The sequence below is a fragment of the Orcinus orca genome, chromosome X, assembly GCF_937001465.1.
Source record: "Orcinus orca chromosome X, mOrcOrc1.1, whole genome shotgun sequence".
In the NCBI taxonomy this organism is placed as follows: Eukaryota; Metazoa; Chordata; class Mammalia; order Artiodactyla; family Delphinidae; genus Orcinus; species Orcinus orca.
The window spans coordinates 26,921,904-26,942,118 of record NC_064580.1 but is presented as its reverse complement, the minus strand read 5'-3'; the positions used below and the strand labels follow the sequence as shown (position 1 = coordinate 26,942,118).

At 38.3% G+C, this 20,215-nt stretch overlaps 1 protein-coding gene across 1 annotated transcript in view; it reads right to left on the bottom strand.

Moving 5' to 3' along the window:
- Positions 1–20,215, bottom strand: part of IL1RAPL1 (interleukin 1 receptor accessory protein like 1) — a 300,832-nt gene that overhangs the window by 13,117 nt on the left and 267,500 nt on the right. Inside the window, exon 4 of the mRNA XM_049704799.1 lies at positions 4,081–4,224. Coding sequence (XP_049560756.1) covers positions 4,081–4,224 — 144 coding nt within the window. The remainder of the gene's footprint in view (positions 1–4,080; positions 4,225–20,215) is intronic.

Sequence of the window (20,215 nt, the reverse complement as noted above, 5' to 3'; positions counted from 1 at the left end):
AGACACATCCCACCCCTCAAGTATCTAGTGGGGTCAGTGGCCTGCCTCCTTAGGGAAACTGTTCCAGGCTTGATTCCAAATGGTCCTGTGTCCTGATGAAGAATTTTTTTTCATAAGTTCAAATTTATTTCAGAAAGAATGTAAAAAGTTACATGTAATAGAAAAGATGGTAAATATTAGAGAAATTTTTGAAAAAATGTAAGTATAAACATCTCGAATCATAACACCCTACAATGCTGTTTTCATGTTTAAATATTATCCTTCAGTTCTTATCTACATGGAGACATAGGGATGTGCAAAGCTGATGATCACAGTATACAAATCTTTTTGTTTTCTACTTTTCATTTAACAGCATGACATTTTTCTGTATCACTACCCAGTTAATGAAGAATATCCTTAGGTGTCTTTAGATGGTTAGCCTAATCTTGCCACTGGCATTGTCACATTTGCCTCAGGGGCAAGGTTTTTTGGGAACTCACACACAGACACACACACACTCACATGACACAGAGTTGGGACTTCTTCAAGTTTATAGGATAGGTTAAATGATTGTTTATTAATAAATGTATATGCAGCAGAATTTGTCCAAATTTTCTTTCACCATTTTGTGGAATCAAGGTGGTAGAGGAGTACTTTACCTTCTCCTACCCCTAACCATTATGGTTACCTCATTTACTCAAAGGGACCTGAGAATTATGTGTAACTGCATTGTCTTGGTCCATTCTCAATAGCTGTGTTTGTCCAAACACCAGCACCTCCTTTTAACTGGAACTATGCATGATCAGATTCCATGGGGGTGGCCAGGCTATAAATGTAAGTTGGGTCACCCTGTTACAGCAGTTGCTTTCTTAGCTAAGAAAACTTTCTGCTCTGGCAGGCAACATAGAGGCATGCTCTTTTTTTTTTTTTCAGAGAATCACAGTACATTTGTACTTAGAAAGAGAAGTCTGGCTGAGTGTGGAGGATCAAATGGAGGGGAACAGAAAAAGGCTAAGAAGGTGGTGTAGGAGGTTTGCACAAGGCATTTGCAATGAAGACTGAGGGAATAGTCTATTTTCAGGAGGTACAATTAACTGACCATGATTACTAATTGGAAATGGCAGATGAGGAGGAAGTGAAGCAAATGAGGTAGAGGATGATACAAAGAACTGAGACGTAAAATGGAGGATGATAAGAAATGAGTGTGGGGGGTGCGCGACTCAAAAGCTGGGGTTGGGACCTATCATAGTGGAGAAAAGCAACAGGTTAGCAGAGAAAAAAACGATAACAAGAGAACTGGGAGAAGGACATTTAGATTTAGGAGTCATTTGTACACAAATGCAAGTGTAGACAGGGTTGTACATGTGATCCAAAAAGGTGGTGCTGCAGAATTAGAAGAGAAGTGCTAAGGCCTGAGTCTAGGGGAAACAATAAAATGCAAGGCTGTGTAGAGGGGAACAAGGAGTGATGTGAACAAACTAAGAGAGCAAAGCATCAATATGTTCCATCTTGGAAAAATAGAATCCTTTTGATATAGAACTGATACAGTCACGTAATGCCTGTTGCAATGACTTGAAAGGAACTGACTAAATGTGTCTAGATGCCAAACAGTCCATCTCCTAGTCTGATACAGTGATGGAAATTTGGGGGATTTGGAGTCGTTTAGACCTGGGTTTGAACTCTGTCTTCCTGGTTGTATAGCTCTCTATCAATAAAATAGTCAACACAGCCCTTGTCATTTAATACATAGTCAATAAATAGTCAGTGAATCTGTTATTATCAATCACCATAGTTCTGACATTACTTCAAAATATGAGGTAAACTTTCTCTCCCTCTTTTTCTTCACACTCTTTGCCTTTCCTTCCAAGAGCACTTTATGTATTCCCTTTTCAGGGGAGATAACATGGTAGCCAAGAATAAAGAAGACCGATCAACTTTGACTTTCAAATTACAGTTTTTGAAGCCAAGTCAAGAATATGAAAAGTTTGGGGTCTCTTAACAATTATCTCTTCTTTGGAAAAAGAAAGGACTTGTGGGAGAGCTAGGAAGAATGGGGATTTGATGATGTCAGAGAAATTTTTCAACAATGGAAGAGTAGATGTTTATTCAACCATAATAGCATGTGTAGATCCGGATCTAAGGGGATGAGACATAGGTTTAGAGGCAACTAAACTCTTCAGAATATTCTACCATTCAGAACACGACAAAAAATTATACTGGAAATTGATAGTTTCGGTGAAATCATTCATATCATTCAGAACACAAAATATGTTCAAAATAGATAAAGTGAGACTTGTTTAGGTAATCTGCTTTTTCAAATACCTTCTACTATGCTAACTGTGCAAGCAACAGCAGATCTTTAGGTTATATTGAACACACCAAAGTTTTAAAAAGCTAAAAACAATAGGGGCTCAGTGTCCAATAAAATAAAGGCTTTGTAAATAGACCTATATTCAAATCCCATCTTGGCCACTTACAATAATACTAGTGCTATCTTCTTTAGTAAGTTACTTAACCACTTACTTAACCACTTAACTGAGGCTTACTTAAGCCTCAGTTGCTTTATCAGCAAAATGGATATTATAACATTGACCTTAGATTTTTTTTTTGAGGCTTAGCAAAAATGATTTTAAGAATGCCTAGCACTTTGCTTGATTCTCACTCAACAACGACTCTGACGTTGGCAATTTTCTCATTTCTCTTTGAAGCAGTACTGAACAATAATTTGTATGAACAGGCAAGAAAGTTAGAAACAAAGAATAAATAGGCTAATCAGTACTTTAAAAAAAAAAAAAAAAACCAACAAACAAACAGCTTTGCTGCAGCACAGACTTCACCCTGATGGGAAGGGGAGAAGGTTAAAAAGAGAGGAGTGTTAGGGATGCTGAATAAATGGCTCTTCTTCACAAGTCTGACAAAGTGACAAATAAATGTCATTTATTCCAGAGGCCCCTGGAAATGTGGTAGCATGGGCAATTGCTTTATTTTCCTTTGTACCAATTAGTGAAAAATGAACAGTCAATAAAAAGAGATTACAAAAATGATCAAGAAACTTTGACCATCTGTACAATTTATTGTCACTTCACATATGCTTCCTATATTGCAAGTCTATCTTATATTATGACTCACTTTCAAACGACCAAAAAAGGAAAAAAAAAAAACTTTAGTCCTCTCATGGGTGGTTTATGGAACTCAATTGTAAGGACTCCAAATTCTTCTTAGATTGTACACATATTCATGACTGACCAGAGGCAAATAATACTTATGATTTCTACAAAAACAATATTTACTTATCCAACTTAAGTAAAAGTATTAGATTTATTATTATGAAAACAACTTGCTTGTACACTTTCCTATCTGTTGGTCCCCACTTGGAATAAAAATTAGCCTGTCTAAATATAGCTAAATAAACAGGATTGAAAAGACTGCTGGATGATTTCTAAAATATTTGGTACTGTTTATTATAACTGACCAGTCTAAACAAGGAACAAATTGAGATTCACTTCAAACTATTGGGCCAGGGAACACAATTAAAAGAGACACTCCTGGGCTTCCCTGGTGGCGCAGTGGTTGAGAGTCCACCTGCCGATGCAGGGGACACGGGTTCGTGCCCTGGTCCGGGAAGATTCCACATGCCGTGGAGCGGCTGGGACCGTAAGCCATGGCCGCTGAGCCTGCACTCCGCAACGGGAGAGGCCACAACAGTGAGAGGCCCGCGTACCGCAAAAAAAAAAAAAAAAAAAAAAAGAGACACTCCTTACTTATATAGAAGTAAAGCTGGACTTTCAGTACTGACTACAAGGTGAGAGAAAATGAACACTCTGATAACACTCTAGTCAGTGTTTGTAATTCGCAAGTGCTGTTTGGAATACCATTCTAAAAAGAGTAGGTATTGCTTTACAATTTTCAGAGGAAAATACCTACTGGCTGCAAAGCATCACACATATAGTTCCATATAAAAGATGAATTTACAAACTGAACATTGAAAGACTGTAAGAGCTGCTGCAAATAGTTATTCAGGTAACTTTTCTTCCCCTCAGAAAAACAAAAGCAGGAAACAGAATATTCAGAAAGAACATTAAAAGAGGGAACTCATCTTACCTCCATCCAGCTCCTCAGCCCCAAAATGATTCCTATAGAAGAGCATGATTTCTATCTTGTAACACTTGTAGATGGTCACCAAACAAACAAGCAGCAGAAGGATAGCACCAAGCCCTCCAGCAAGTTCAACTGTATACATCAGCTCTAAAAAAAAAATTACAAGAGGGAATTATACCATATTCACATCCAAAATCATAAATTCAACTTGATTTCACAGTTTTGTGGATGAGATCAGATGCAGGTAATGGATTAACACAACCCCTTCCTTTTCTGCCTGAGAATTTGATCTTTTGATAACTTTCTAGCTGTTGCCTTGGTAACCAGATAAGGTAGTATGTGGTAGCTGTGTTTCTTTCTTTTTTTTTATATTTATTTATTTATTTATTTATTTTATTATTTTTTTTTATACAAATAACTTTCAATGGAAATTCCTGTTAAACATTAAAATGCTAACACACACTATAATTGCTGTTCAAAGCAAGATGGCACAATTACAAACAAACAAAAAGTGAACACTTATCTTAAGTCGAAATCTCTTGGAATTTTTGAGAAGTGAGGGGGGCCAAGGTTGCAGTTTCTTTTTTTTTTTTTTTTTTTTTTTATCATCCTTCACAATCTTTTTTTTTTTTTTTTTTATGAAAGAAAAAGAATATTCATTTATTTTTAATGACTTATTGGAACAAATACCTATAGATATCATTATATATATGATATATAAATTAATTATACAATATATCATGTATTAATTATTAAAACATACTCTGGTAAATATTATATATTCAATATGAAACAGGAGGAAAGGGGGCAGGGCACAACCTTTAAAAGAATTACATAGCCCGAGGACACAACATAAACTGATTAGAACAAAATAGGTCCAAGATGGCGGACGAGTCTACTTCCACTAGACCTTGAGCCTCAGTATACACTCATTGTAACACATCAGCAAGCTAAGCGACACACCCACAGGTGCCACGACAGTTCCAAGGATGACCATAAAGGTCAAAAAGTGGGCGGTGGCTCAATTCCTAGAAATCCCCACCCCTTCCCCAAAATAGCTGGAATACTCCTCCCACTCATCAGCGTATGAAATTACTCACCCCTATAAAACTAACAACCCCATACCCTGGTGCTGCCCTCGCCTTCTTTTTTTTTTTTTTTTTTTTATAGGTATACCTGGATTTAATTCTCACTTCTACCGCTTGGTAGCTGGATAGCCTTAGGCAAGTTTCATACCTCCCTGAAATTTACTTAATTCAGTCTGTAAAATGGCATAATAACTTATTATAGCATCCTTTTAGGAATTTTAAATCAGTTCTTGAAATAAAAGTACACAATATATAGACAAGTATGGATTCCTCAATAGATGTTTGACCTTTCATTTCTCCAGTATCCCACCCGCATCAAATAAAGAAAAATACTTTTTAAAATTCACGAATATTTCATTGTTGTAAAGTTAAAGCCATAAAAATAATCAAATGGCCTACTATCATACCGTTAGAAGAAAAAAAAAAAAAAGTGTTCATGAGAGTTCCATATTAGAATACAAGTTTTCCTTAGGCACCTGTTTATGTATGCTATTCTGCTCTTTACAATAAATAATTAAATTTAAAAGACTTAATTCCTCACTTTTAAGACCTTATTAGTTTACAAATTACATATTGACCTATGCTAAATTTTATACCGACCCATGCTAATGAATTCAGTACAGAAAACAAAAAACACTGCACTCAAGCAAACTACATATATATATATATATATATATAACTTATATGAGAATTGCTACTCCAGCTTTCTTTTGGTTTCCATTTGCATGAAATACCTTTTTCCATCCCCTTACTTTCAGTCTGTATGTGTCTCTAGGTCTGAAGTGGGTCTCTTGTAGACAGCAAATATATGGGTCTTGTTTTTGTATCCATTCAGCCAATCTGTGTCTTTTGGTGGGAGCATTTAGTCCATTTACATTTAAGGTAATTATCGATATGTGTGTTCCCATTCCCATTTTCTTAATTGTTTGGGGTTTGTTATTGTAGGTCTTTTCCTTCTTTTGTGTTTCTTGCCTAGAGAAGTTCCTTTAGCAGTTGTTGTAGAGCTGGTTTGGTGGTGCTGAACTCTCTCAGCTTTTGCTTGTCTGTAAAGGTTTTAATTTCTCCATCAAATCTGAATGAGATCCTTGCTGGGTAGAGTAATCTTGGTTGCAGGTTTTTCTCCTTCAACACTTTCAATATGTCCTGCCACTCCCTTCTGGCTTGCAGAGCTTCTGCTGAAAGATCAGCTGTTAACCTTATGGGGATTCCCTTGTGTGTTATTTGTTGTTTTTCCCTTGCTGCTTTTAATATGCTTTCTTTGTATTTAATTTTTGACAGTTTGATTAATATGTGTCTTGGCGTATTTCTCCTTGGATTTATCCTGTATGGGACTCTCTGTGCTTCCTGGACTTGATTAACTATTTCCTTTCCCATATTAGGGAAGTTTTCAACTATAATCTCTTCAAATATTTTCTCAGTCCCTTTCTTTTTCTCTTCTTCTTCTGGAACCCCTATAATTCGAATGTTGGTGCGTTTAATGTTGTCCCAGAGGTCTCTGAGACTGTCCTCAGTTCTTTTCATTCTTTTTTCTTTATTCTGCTCTGCAGTAGTTATTTCCACTATTTTATCTTCCAGGTCACTTATCCGTTCTTCTGCCTCAGTTATTCTGCTATTGATCCCATCTAGAGTACTTTTAATTTCATTTATTGTGTTGTTCATCGTTGCTTGTTTCATCTTTAGTTCTTCTAGGTCCTTGTTAACTGATTCTTGCATTTTGTCCATTCTATTGTCCATTCTATCTCCAAGATTTCGGATCAACCTTACTATCATTATTCTGAATTCTTTTTCCGGTAGACTGCCTATTTCCTCTTCATTTGTTAGGTCTGGTGGGTTTTTATCTTGCTCCTTCATCTGCTGTGTGTTTTTCTGTCTTTTCATTTTGCTTATCTTACTGTGTTTGTGGTCTCCTTTTTTGCAGGCTGAAGGTTCGTAGTTCCTGTTGTTTTTTGTGTCTGTCCCCAGTGGCTAAGGTTGGTTCAGTGGGTTGTGTCGGCTTCCTGGTGGAGGGTACTAGTGCCTGTGTTCTGGTGGATGAGGCTGGATCTTGTCTTTCTGGTGGGCAGGTCCACGTCTGGTGGTGTGTTTTGGGGTGTCTGTAGACTTATGATTTTGGGCAGCCTCTCTGCTAATGGGTGGGGTTGTGTTCCTGTCTTGCTAGTTGTTTGGCATAGGGTGTCCAGCACTGTAGCTTGCTGGTCGTTGAGTGAAGCTGGGTGCTGGCGTTGAGATGGAGATCTCTCGGAGATTTTTGCTGTTTGATATTATGTGCAGCTGGGAGGCCTCTTGTGGACCAGTGTCCTGAAGTTGGCTCTCCCACCTCAGAGGCACAGCACTGACTCCTGGCTGCAGCACCAAGAGCCTTTCATCCACAGGGCTCCTTAATTTGGGATGATTCGTTGACTATTCAGGTATTCCACAGATGCAGGGTATATCAAGTTGATTGTGGAGCTTTAATCCGCTGCTTCTGAGGCTGCTGGGAGAGATTTCCCTTTCTCTTCTTTGTTCTCACAGCTCCCAGGGGCTCAGCTTTGGATTTGGCCCCGCCTGTGCGTGTAGGTCGCCGGAGGGCGTCTGTTCTTTGCTCAGACAGGACGGGGTTAAAGGAGCCGCTGATTCGGAGGCTCTGGCTCACTCAGGCCGGGGGGTAGGGAGGGGCACGGAGTGTGGGGCGGGCCTGCAGCGGCAGAGGCCGGTGTGACGTTGCAGCCTGAGGCGCGCCGTGCGATCTCCCGGGCGAGTTGTCCCTGGATCCCGGGACCCTGGCAGTGGCGGGCTGCACAGGCTCCCCGGAAGGCCGTGTGGCTAGTGACCTGTGTTCGCACACAGGCCTCCTGGTGGCGGCAGCAGCGGCCTTAACGTCTCATGTCTGTCTCTGGGCTCCGCACTTTTAGCCGCGGCTCGCGCCCGTCCCTGGAGCTCTCTCAAGCAGCGTTCTTAATCCCCTCTCCTCGTGCACCAGGAAACAAAGAGGGACGTAAAAGTCTCTTGCCTCTTCGGCAGGTCCAGACTTTTCCCCGGACTCTCTCCCGGCCAGCCGCGGTGCACTAACGCCCTGCAGGCTGTGTTCACGCCGCCAACCTCAGTCCTCTCCCGGCGCTCCGACAAAAGCCGGAGCCTCAGCTCCCAGTCCCGCCCGCCCCGGCGGGCGAGCAGAAAAGCCTCTCGGCTGGTGAGTTCCGGTCGGCCCGATCCTCTGCGCTGGAATCTGTCCGCTTTGCCCTCCGCACCCCTGTTGCTGTGCTCTCCTCCGCGGCTCCCAAGCTCCCCCACTCCGCCTCCCGAAGTCTCCACCCGCGAAGGGGCTTCCTAGTGTGTGGACACTTTTCCTCCTTCACAGCTCTCTCCCGCTGGTGCAGGACCCGTCCCTATCCTTTTGTCTCTGTTTAGTTTTTTCTTTTGCCCTAACCAGGTATGTGGGGGGTTCCTTGCCTTTTGGGAGGTCTGAGGTCTTCTGCCAGCGTTCAGTAGGTGCTCCGTAGGAGTTGTTCCACGCGTAGATGTATTTCTGGTGTATCTGTGGGGAGGAAGGTGATCTCCGCGTCTTACTCTTCCGCCATCTTCCCGGAAGTCCCCTTCCCTTATCGTAGCTGTGTTTCTAAGAAACATTGCTTCTGGTAAAAATGAACCTATATTGGTAGATTGCATTTGGACTGAGAGAATTATAAATACCTGATTGGAAACTATAATTTTGGGCTTGCTGGGGTGCGAGTAACTCTTACATATAAACCCAACGCTTGTGGGAATCCTGCAAGCTATGCTCATGGAGTTGATAAAAGAAAAATCGGTTCCTGTGGTATGAAGCTTTTAAGCCAGGATGGTTTCTGAACTCACCCAATATGAATCTTGATCCTTCCCACCTGAGCTGTCACCTGGGAGTTGGGGCTGAGAGGAGATGAGGAGTCAAATAGCACAGTTCCTGAAGGGCAGTGCGGACTGTCGCATAGAGTGTTGGGTGGACCACCTAATGAATACTGTCTGCCGGCTCCTGTCAGAAGCAATAACACTTGTCCTGTAGCTTTCTGAATAGAGTGGTGTCAATGTGGCTGACCACGGTCTCGGAGGCTGAGTGCTAACTTGGGCTTAAGAAGTAGGCTCTCGAGTGGATGTCACACCAGACTATGTTGGTAGTATTTTCCTTTCACTAAGCTACTTAAATTTTTTTTTTCTTATCCTTCCTTTCCGCTTTTACTTGGTATGTTACTACATTCTACCCAAAAGAGGAATTTTCCTGCCATTCACTGTATACAAGTTCTCTTATTCCTACTGAATGTTTATATTGCATAAAAAATGATCAGAAAATTTAAGGGATAAAATATTCACTTATTTTCTTCTCCTTTAGAGCTCATGAACATTGTAACAAATTCAATGATACTGATATTTAAACATTAAGCCAGAATGCACAGATTTTGAAACTCACTTTAACTGCCTATTTATACATGTTGACATTGATCATAATAGTCCAAATGTTATTGATGGGTATCCACTGTTCCCTGCAGTTGACAACTACCTTGAAAAATACTACTTGCCTTAATTACCATTAAAGATAAATATTCCTGAAATTATGGCTCTAAAATAATGGCATTTTTGATCCTGTAATTTACAATCCACTAATGGGTTATCTAATTTTGTAACATAGTCAGTGTAGTTTTAGACTGAGAACTTTAAAATAATCTATGGCTTTGCAGTGACAAGTACTCTTGGGTTACAAGATCACTCCTGAGATCTTACAAATAGGGTGAAATCATCATGGGTGCAATGTAGTATCAGTGATTAATAATCTGAAAAGTATGGCCATAATTTTCTCACAAGGACATGTTTGTGTGTGTGTGTGTGCCTGCATGTGATGTCACTTTTCCTGTGATGATTACAGAAAAAAAAAACCTCAGCCATAGTTCTCATTATCTAGGCCTTCATTTCTAATTCAACAGTTTAATAAAAAAAATACATATAAACTACTGTTTCATCAAGTGTATTTTTCTGCTCTTGTTAAAATTAAATAGGACACAGAAGAAAAACTTATAAAAAGTGATCGGAATTTATGAATTTAAGAAAGAAAAAATAAAGTGAGTTATTAAATCTTTTAGAGTCTAAGTGAATTAATACGAAGTGTGAAATACTAAAAAGTACCTCAAGGAAATTTATATATATTTTTATTTGTAAATATCAGACAGCTTTATCTGCTGAATCTTGTGAGGGACTACAACAAGAGAGTACTACAAAAGTACCAGGAATAAGATACAAAACCCAATTTAGTATAATGTTTTCCCACTACTATGTGAACAGAAAAGATTAGTGGGTAGGTAAGTCTGTGGGGTACACTGAGGCTTGTTCTCTCAGGATATCAGTTAAACTCCACCACACATAGAAGCCTGTATAAAACTCTAACTTATGCCCATAGGCTAATTTATATACCAGAAAAAATCTGATTTAAATTACACTGGATATCATGGGAAAGAGAAGCATTTGGACTATGGCTACTTTTTTTTTTTAACATTTTTATTGGAGTATAATTGCTTTACAATGGTATGTTAGTTTCTGCTTTATAACAAAGTGAATCAGTTATACACATACATATGTTCCCATATCTCTTCCCTCTTGTGTCTCCCTCCCTCCCACCCTCCCTATCCCACCCCTCTAGGTGGTCACAAAGCACCGAGCTGATCTCCCCGTGCTATGTGGCTGCTTCCCACTAGCTAGCTATTTTACATTTGGTAGTGTATATATTGGACTGTGGCTCCTTTTAATATTCATTCTGTTTTCTAATATAATGCATTACACACTTGGAATTCATCACTCTGAAATTTGTTGTGTGAGAAAAGAAATAAAAAAATAATGGAGAATGCTTAACTTCTACTCTCAAACACTGCTAGCAGAAGTGCCCAATGGTACTACTATATTAGAAAATTTTGAGTAGCCGCTAATAAAGTTAAATATGAATCTACCCTATGAACAGCAGTTACACTCCTACGTATTTACCCAAAGGAAATATAAGCAGATGTCTATAAGAAGACTTGTACAAGAATGTTCAGAGTAGTCTTATTCATAGTAACCACAGCTGGAAACAACTTAAATGTTCATTAACAGGATATGATGAACAAACTGTGTGTGACCGTGTGATATAATATACTCAGCAGTAAAAAGAATGAACTACTGCAACATGCATGAATCTCACAAAATTATGTTAGGTGAAGAAGGCCACACACAAAGTAATACCTTCCGTATAATTCTATTTAAATGAAGTCCAAGAGCGGGCCAAAATAAACCTCAGGGATAGAAATCACAAAATGGATGCTTTGTGGATGGGTGATGGGAAATTTTATTGGGAAGGGGAAAGAGGGAACATAATGGGGTAAAAAACAACAACAACAACAACAACAACAAAAAACCTCTGTGTCTTTTTTCAGGTGTAGATACAAGTATTGATATATACTTTTGTCAAAACTCATTGACCTAAACACTTACGATCTACGTGTTTTATCTTACGTTAATTGTACTTCAATTCTTTAAAAATTTGATTTTTTTTAAAAAAAGAGTCATTGTAAGTTCTAACCCAAGGGCTATGTGGGAAGGAGCTGTAAGGAAAGCTGCGAGTCAGGACAGCTGCTTTGCTCTAGATAAGTGCCCAGGCAGAGAATGGTTCTTTCACGGTGCCCCTAAGCACATCCTTTGATTCTGGAACCATGGCACTGGGCCTGGGCATCTAGCATGCCTTACACACCCGTATCTCATTGAATAGCTTTTAGAACAATCAAAAACTATGCCTGAAATATAATTCTATTAATCCAGTAAGCAGCATTCTCATTTTCTTCAAATGCTATTTGTAACACTGGTCTCTACACACATTTTTTTTAACTTCTAAAAACTGAATATGTGTAAGAGAAAACTTGTATGACAGTTAAGTCTTTTTTGTTTTCAGAAAAGTAGTTGCCCAAATGTGAATTATTCCCATTGCTAGATGTCATGAGCCACTCAAAAAACTGTATATACTACCTTGAATACACTATTTATTAGGCTAACCAGTAATACTGTCTAAAATGTAATGAGAAAAAGAGAGCAGGGTTGATGAGGCTTAGCAATTACAGAAATGGTCTTGTGTCACATGAATACCTCCTTTAAGGTACAAACATACGAAAACTTACATATACCTAGAGTGTGAGCAATAACGCTAGAAAAATTCTTCTGAGCCATATGATAGTCATTTTCTTAATACTAGGGATACCCAAAACTAGACCAAGAAACAGCATTTACAAAGAGCTAACTTATTCTGAGATCTTGACAGTATCTCGGATTTCCCCCAGAAACCTCCATAGTATTACGTGGAGAAGCACGGTGTGCTTATAACAAACTTGTAAGTCGGAAAAGAAATGTGTCTTTCCCCACAGTCCACACAATAGTGCTTGCTCCTCAGTTAGTACGTTATTTTTATAGCGTAAAGACTAATACACCTGCCTTCATATTATAAATGCGTGCAGGTTAAAAATTTTTCCATTGAAATTTTTTCCATTGGTTTATATAGCATGTGTAAATTCTCCCAAAGAAAATGGTGCATTAGATTCAGTTTCCACATTCTTTTGCTCCAAGCTGGACACATTCATTAATATGAGTGCCAGCCATTACTGCTTATACATTAGGTCAGGACAAAATTACTAGGGGTTAAATTCTGTTACTGTTAAAAGAAATGATTGGGGCTCACTGCTGTATTTTATCTCTACGTTACAATGTGAATGGTGTTGCCCCAGTAAATGTCATTTCCTTTTGAAATGGGATCTGCTTTTCAGCTCAAGTTCAAGCTGCCTGGAGTGGCAGCATTTAAAAAATAAAGATTCCATTTCAGCACAATTCAACATCAGAGGATGGAAAGAGAAAGTGCAAGCCTTTAAAAATCTGTTTAGCCTTTGTGCTATTTTGTTAAAATGATAGACTCTGCCCCCTTTAAGGGACTGAGACTGAATATTGAAAATTGTAAAGCAAAATCGCTGGGCAAAACCTAAGGGAAACCGGCATTTGCTTAAACACAACAAATGAACAAGTGCCAAAGAGTTACATTTAAGGGCACAAGCAGTCATTTAGTTACAGGCAACTAACAATAGTCTGTGGAAAGCTCCAGTATGGGCTAAGGGAAAACACATTGATTATTGCTGCAGTAGTAGACTGCTTTCGGAATAAATTGCTTCAATTTAAAACTAGATTTGCTACAAGCATTTTGAGCAATGACTACAATTTTTTCTTCTCAAGACAGCTGGACCAAGCAACCCTTTAAAAGAAACAGCTAATTAAAATAAAGCGCATGCCATCCCCTAGTATATTGGATTACACTGCAAATAATAAACGCATTTGGTTTACACTAATCTTGCTGCAATTACCTAGTATAGTTTGGAATCCTATTTTTTTAAATTGGCTTGTATTTAGTGTTGTTTGCAAACTTTTTCTGCTAGGTATCTTTAAAGAGGTAAAGATGTTAACAGAGTTAAATCAAAGTTTATATGTAATTGTGTTTTTTTAATTTAAAAAAAATATTTATTTATTTATTTATTTGGCTGCACCAGGTCTTAGTTGCGGCAGGCGGAATCTTTTAGTTGTGGCACGTGGGATCTAGTTCCCTGACCAGGGATCAAACCTGGTCCCCCTGCATTGGGAGCGTGGAGACTTAACCGCTGGACCACCAGGGAAATCCCTATATGTAATTTTGAACTCTTCACTTGGAGTATTCATTTTGTATCTCTGTCTATATTTATATATATAATCTTGTTTAAAGTATAACTGAAGACTTTAGGTGGCTTATTCTTATATAGTTTATCCTAAAATTGCCTCATTCGTTATATAAAGTCCTTTGAAATGCTCTGCCCTGATTTATATGCAGTAAAATGCAAGTTTGTGGGGGAAATGCATGATAGATAATATAATGATCCCAGTTTATTCATTAGCGTCACCAAGTACATTTCTTCTTCTTTCACTGTGTTATAAAGAGCTGAACTTTATAAGGATTTATCCATCCACATAAATTCATATGCATATTTATTTCTCTGGAGCAGTATAACTTATTTGTTCCTGGCAGGAGGATAATTATGCTCAGCCTACAAAGATATTCAACTCAATTCTACAATACATCAATGCAATTTAGAAGCAGTTATAATGTTTTTTTTTTGGTAACACATTAAGAAGCTGAATTGCTATTCACATAATAGCAAGAAAATGTTTTCAGAAAGTATAAACTGGTATGTAAAGATAGTAGTTTTGCTCTTGCAAAAGTGCTTTTTGGAACAAGGAAAGGTATACATAATAATAATAATAATAATAAATGAAAGTGGTCTCTGAATTTAACAATGTGATCTGTGCAACCAAACATTTGGGCAAAAGGTTACCTTCCAAGTAGTATATTTTGCAGTTGTGGAAAGAGGTTTTCAGCCAAAGTATCAAATTAACTTTAACTTACTGTCAATTAAGAATGCAAATATGGTGGATGAAGCTAGAGACTGTCATACAGAGTGAAGTAAGTCAGAAAGAGAAAAACAAATATCGTATATTAACGCATATATGTGGAACCTAGAAAAATGGTACAGATGACCCGGTTTGCAGGGCAGAAACTGAGACACAGATGTATAGAACAAATGTATGGACACCAAGGGGCAAAAGTGGCAGAGGGGGGTGGTGGTGGTGTGATGAATTGGGAAATTGGGATTGACATATATACACTAATATGTATAAAATGGATTACTAATAAGAAACTGCTGTATAAAAAATAAATAAAATAAAATTCAAAAAAGAACAAAAGAATGCAAATATGGTATTGGCTGGGACCCATGATTAGGGCCTAGTTAGACTAAGCTCCCATAAGCCCTTGGATCTGAAATGTTACACATTAATAAACTATTAAAACAAAAAATTAAATGAAAGACTAGATGGAAAAAATGCATCATTCCTTATACAGTTAGCTAGAGCCTACCCTTGGAATGTCTTTTTTCTCTCCCCAACCAGATAGGAAGGGTGCTAAGTTTTGTTTTATATTTTTTTCTATGAAGTAGGGAATATTCATAAGTGGTATGTTTTTTTTTTTTTTATTTGGCTGCACTGGGTCTTAGTTGGGGCAGGTGAGCTCCTTAGTTGCGGCTCGCTGGCTCCTTAGTTGTGGCACGGGGGCTCCCTAGTTGTGGCACGTGGGCTCCTAGTTGTGGCACGTGGGATACTTAGTTGTGGCATGCGAACTCTTAGTTGTGGCATGCATGTGGGATCTAGTTCCCTGACCAGGGATCGAAACTGGGCCCCCTGCGTTGGGAGCGTGGAGTCTTAACCACTGTGCCACCAGGGAAGTCCCAAGTGGCATGTATTAAAAGACAATTTAAAATAATGACAGTAATCAAATAAAACATGAATCCATGAGTTTGTATTAATTATAAACAAATTAATAAAAAGGAAAGCTCTCCTTTAGGGCAGAATGCCAACTGGCAAATACAGAAGGAATAATAGAGTTAGAAATCACCATTTTTCCACCATCCTAATAATAATTGACTCAGGCAAGAATTATCAACAGAGGCTAAAGTTAATGGGTGAAAGATTGATGAGGTAGGATATTCCTACTGTCTTAAAGTACCTCCCTACTGATTATTTATTAATGATTAAGGGAGAAATCTTAAGGAAGTGACCAAAATTAGCATTACCAGTAATGGGACAAATTGACATCGTGTACCTCCTGATGTAATGCATTAAGAAGGTATAATATCATCTATGCAGTATTCCAGCCACATATAAGTAAATATCCTAAAAAGGAGTAAAAAATAAAATCTGGTTTCTATTCTTTGAAAATGTCAATGCCATGAAAGACAAAGAAAGGTTGAGGAACAATCCCAGATTAAAAGAGACTAAAAAGACTTGAAAACTAAATGGATTGCATAATTCTGGATGGAAAATGTGGTAAAAGGATATTATGGGAATACCCTTTGAAATATGAATATAGACTACATATTAGTGAATAGCATTCTATCATTTTCAATTTTCCTAAATTTGATAAATATACTCTGGTCTTATCAGAAAATATCCTTGTTTTTAGGAAGATTCATGTTGAAGAATCTAGTCATGATGTCTGCAATTTACTCTCATGTGGTTCAGCAATAATATGTGTTTGTATACATAGTGTAGCTCTATCTTTTTATTTACCCAACTAGATGAAGAGAGATAAGGCAAATGTGGCAAATGTTAATAACTGGTGAATCTAGTTGGAGAGGCCATATGGAAATTACGGTAAGATCACAATATTGCAAGTGTTATTGTAATTTGAGAATATTTTGGGTTGATTATTTTGGATTAAAGTTATTCACAACTATTCTATTATAATCTTTGCAAAGACTTCAGTTTAATCTTCCAAAAACATGTCCTCATCTTGGAATTTTCTTCAGTAATTGTTAGCTGATTTACATTGCTCATGGGAAAAAGTCCAAACCCCTTGTGTTGGCATTCAAGGTCCTTCACTCCTTTAATTGAAGCAGCTGATTAACCTCCAGCAGGAATTATCCCTCCAATGTGAATTGAATTTGACATATGTTTTCCCAATTCTGTACCAACCTAGAATTTCTTTCCATTTATCAAAACCCTACCAATCCTGCAAGGCAAGGCTAAGATCTGTACTTTCAGTGAAGCTTTTCCAACTAAAAGCAATTTGTCTCCTTAGAACCTGTATTTTCTGTAGCTTTTTTGATGACTTATCATACTGTATTATACCACTAAGTGTTGTTCATGGTTTTACATGATAAACAATTGCTTTACCTTAGGGCCTCCCACTTTGCTTCTTCAAGTCTTTGTTCATAGAACACTTTTGCAACTCGGTCCACTGACCACTCATTCCAAGTCACTAACCTGTGGCTGTATCCACTTTCCTTTCTCTATTTTTCACTACAGCATTTATCATTATAGAACATAGTATTTAATTTTCTTATTAATATATTTATTGTCTATCTGCTCCCACTGGAACTTAAATTCCATCAGGGCAAGTTTTTTTTGTCTATTTTGTTCATATTTTTTAACTGATTCTCTCTCAAGTGCCTTGAAAACTATCCGACACATAGTAGGAGCTCAATGAATATTTGAATAAATGGATGACTGGATAAGAACAAATGTACTTTTCTAATGAAAAGTTAGATTTTTGTGCATTCCCACTCTAAAATGACAAGAATATCTCTGTGAGCCATTTTTCCAGACAATGTGTCATGAGGTTCAAGCAACTGATGGGGTATAATTATTAATACACAGGCTATTAGTTTGATGATAAAACTTCATTCTATAGAAAAGTGGTCAACTTCACAGTACAGATTTAAAAAGGATTCTTTCATCCATAAATCCAATGACAACATACATAATCTTTATAGACTTAAAGAATGAGGAAAGTATTGTTTTACATCTTTGATATTATTACTCATTTTTGTCTTTTCACTCACTCATTCACTTTCTTTTTGTTTTGTAAGTGCGTTAAATGTACCAGGTGTAGTGCTTTGGGTTCTAGTGATAAAATGATGGATGGAATATGCTCCTTGCCTTAAAGGAGCTTATGTGTAGTTGTAGAGTCAGGCATGCAAGGAAATATTTAAAAACAAAATAATAAGAGCTAATATTTATTGTGCGCCTAAGTGTCACTCTGCTAGGCTTTTTATATGGGTGTAAAACATGCTCTACTATAAGAATAATAACCAAGGACCGGGTGAGCAACTCACTCAGGGTGTTTGTGTGTGTATTTGTGTTTCTGTTGGGGGATCTTAGAGATAGGGATCAGACACTATGTGGCACAGTACAGGACAGTGGCTGCAAAGGAGTTTGGCAAGTAGTTTGGTGTGGAGTACGGGGAAAGCAAGTGGATGGTGTGATGGGTGATGGTAGGCAAATTCATGCTCTGATTTCTCAGCTAGAATATATTTATCTTTTTTTTTTCCTTTTCCAAGCAGCTAGCAAGCATGCACCTTGAAAATAAATATTTGTTTGAAGGATTCATGGTATCAATTAAGTCAGGTTTCTTAAAATTAGGTCAGAAAAATAGGACAATGATTCTCCCCAGTGGAAAACTGACATATATTTTCAAAATGTACCATATGGTATTACTAACACAGACAGAGCTTTATCTCTGAAAACATTTCCCCTTTGGATTCTGAAAGCAATGTTTGAAATAGGTCTATCCAAAGACCATAATGTGGTCTGTACACAGACTATTAGGTTTTTGCACACACAGACACATACAAAGTATTCAGATGGGGCCTCCGTCATCTTAGATCTCGTACAACTTAGCATGATGGGGAGAAGCCAGACAAAGAAAGATACTGCTATAATAAACAACTAAATGGGCCTCGAGTGACCAGCTTAGAAGACAGGGCCATTGTATATCAAGGTGTCAAACCTCACTGATGACTACAAGAAAACCTCTTAGAAGAAAAAGTATTTGTTTTACCTCTACTAGGAATTTCCTTTTCAACATGTCATACAAATAGACAGTCACAGATGGAATGTTACAAAACGCCTCTGGAGAGAAAATTGTCAGAGGGAAGGTGGCATTGCCATTTTACTCCTTTTTGTTAAGGGCTGCAGTGTTTATCCTAAAAGCAATCCTCCACCAGAGGATATGCAGTCACAGTTAAAAGAATTTGGTCTTCCACTGGGAATGCTTTGGACTGGCCAAAGAACCCAGAACATCTGGACTGCTTAGATAACCAATAGAAGGAACCATGCTCTCGACAGAAACACTGAACACTTCTAAAAAAAATCGTATGATGATCTGTAGTATAGTCAGTATATTCAGTTGTTAAAAATCGATTTATAAAATATTTTACACATGTAAAAACGGAGTTAGTGCAATATACAGAATGGGATGCTTTGATAAACTTTAGAATTTTATGTTATTATTATAATTTTCTTCCCTTAAGATTTTAACTTATTTCATAATTATTGAGAGCATTAGGATAAAACGTGTTCAGCAAAAGCTGTTTCTCTCATGAGACAAGTTTCATTCAAAATCTTGGTGAGGGCTTCCCTGGTGGCGCAGTGGTTGAGAGTCTGCCTGCCGATGCAGGGGACGTGGGTTCGTGCCCCGGTCCGGGAAGATCCCACATGCCGCGGAGCGGCTGGGCCCGTGAGCCATGTCTGCTGAGCCTGCGCGTCCGGAGCCTGTGCTCCGCAACGGGAGAGGCCACAACAGTGAGAGGCCCGCGTACCGCAAAAAAAAAAAAAAAAAAAAAAAAAAAATCTTGGTGATTCCACAGAGCTAGAGACTATTAAGGCAAAAACAATAATAAAACCGTATGCTGGATCATTTCCCTCAAAGGACATAACAGAAAAATCCATTTCTTATCCCTTTCGAATCTTTTTTGACCATTCTCTGTTTTCTGAAAACATAAAAATGTTGAGGAAAATAGTGGTAAGTTTGCCTTCCTTTCTCATTTTGTAAAGAGATACTCATCAAGAATTTATCAACATTTAAGTTTTTTCTTTTTCTCCCATCAACCCTCTATGAAGGAATAGGCATGCTTTGGGAACTATCAATGGCAGAACCTACCATTCCTTGATTCCTCCTAAGGGAACAGTAAAAAGTTCCTTAAGCCACGACAAAGTTGAGAATAAAGTGGGTGGCTCATATGTTTTAGTGGCCTGTGTTGTCAGGATATATGAAAAGTCTGTCCTCAATAATGAATTCTCTTTTACCAAAACAGCGATAACACTGCCCTGCTTCACAAAGAGTAAGGCACTATCTTATTGTCTCACTCTATGTATTGATTTTTGGTGTGTGAAAATTAGCAGTGGTTTGAGAAAATGCAAAAGTCAAGGTGTCCCCTAACATGCAATGTTTTCTAATACAGACAGATATAAAGTGGAAGCAAGAATACATTCAAGGAAACAGATTTTTTTTTTTTTTTTTTTGCAGTATGCAGGCCTCTCACTGTTGTGGCCTCTCCCGTTGCGGAGCACAGGCTCCGGACGCGCAGGCTCAGCGGCCATGGCTCACGGGCCCAGCCGCTCCGCGGCATGTGGGATCTTCCCGGACCGGGGCACGAACCCGTGTCCCCTGCATCGGCAGGCGGACT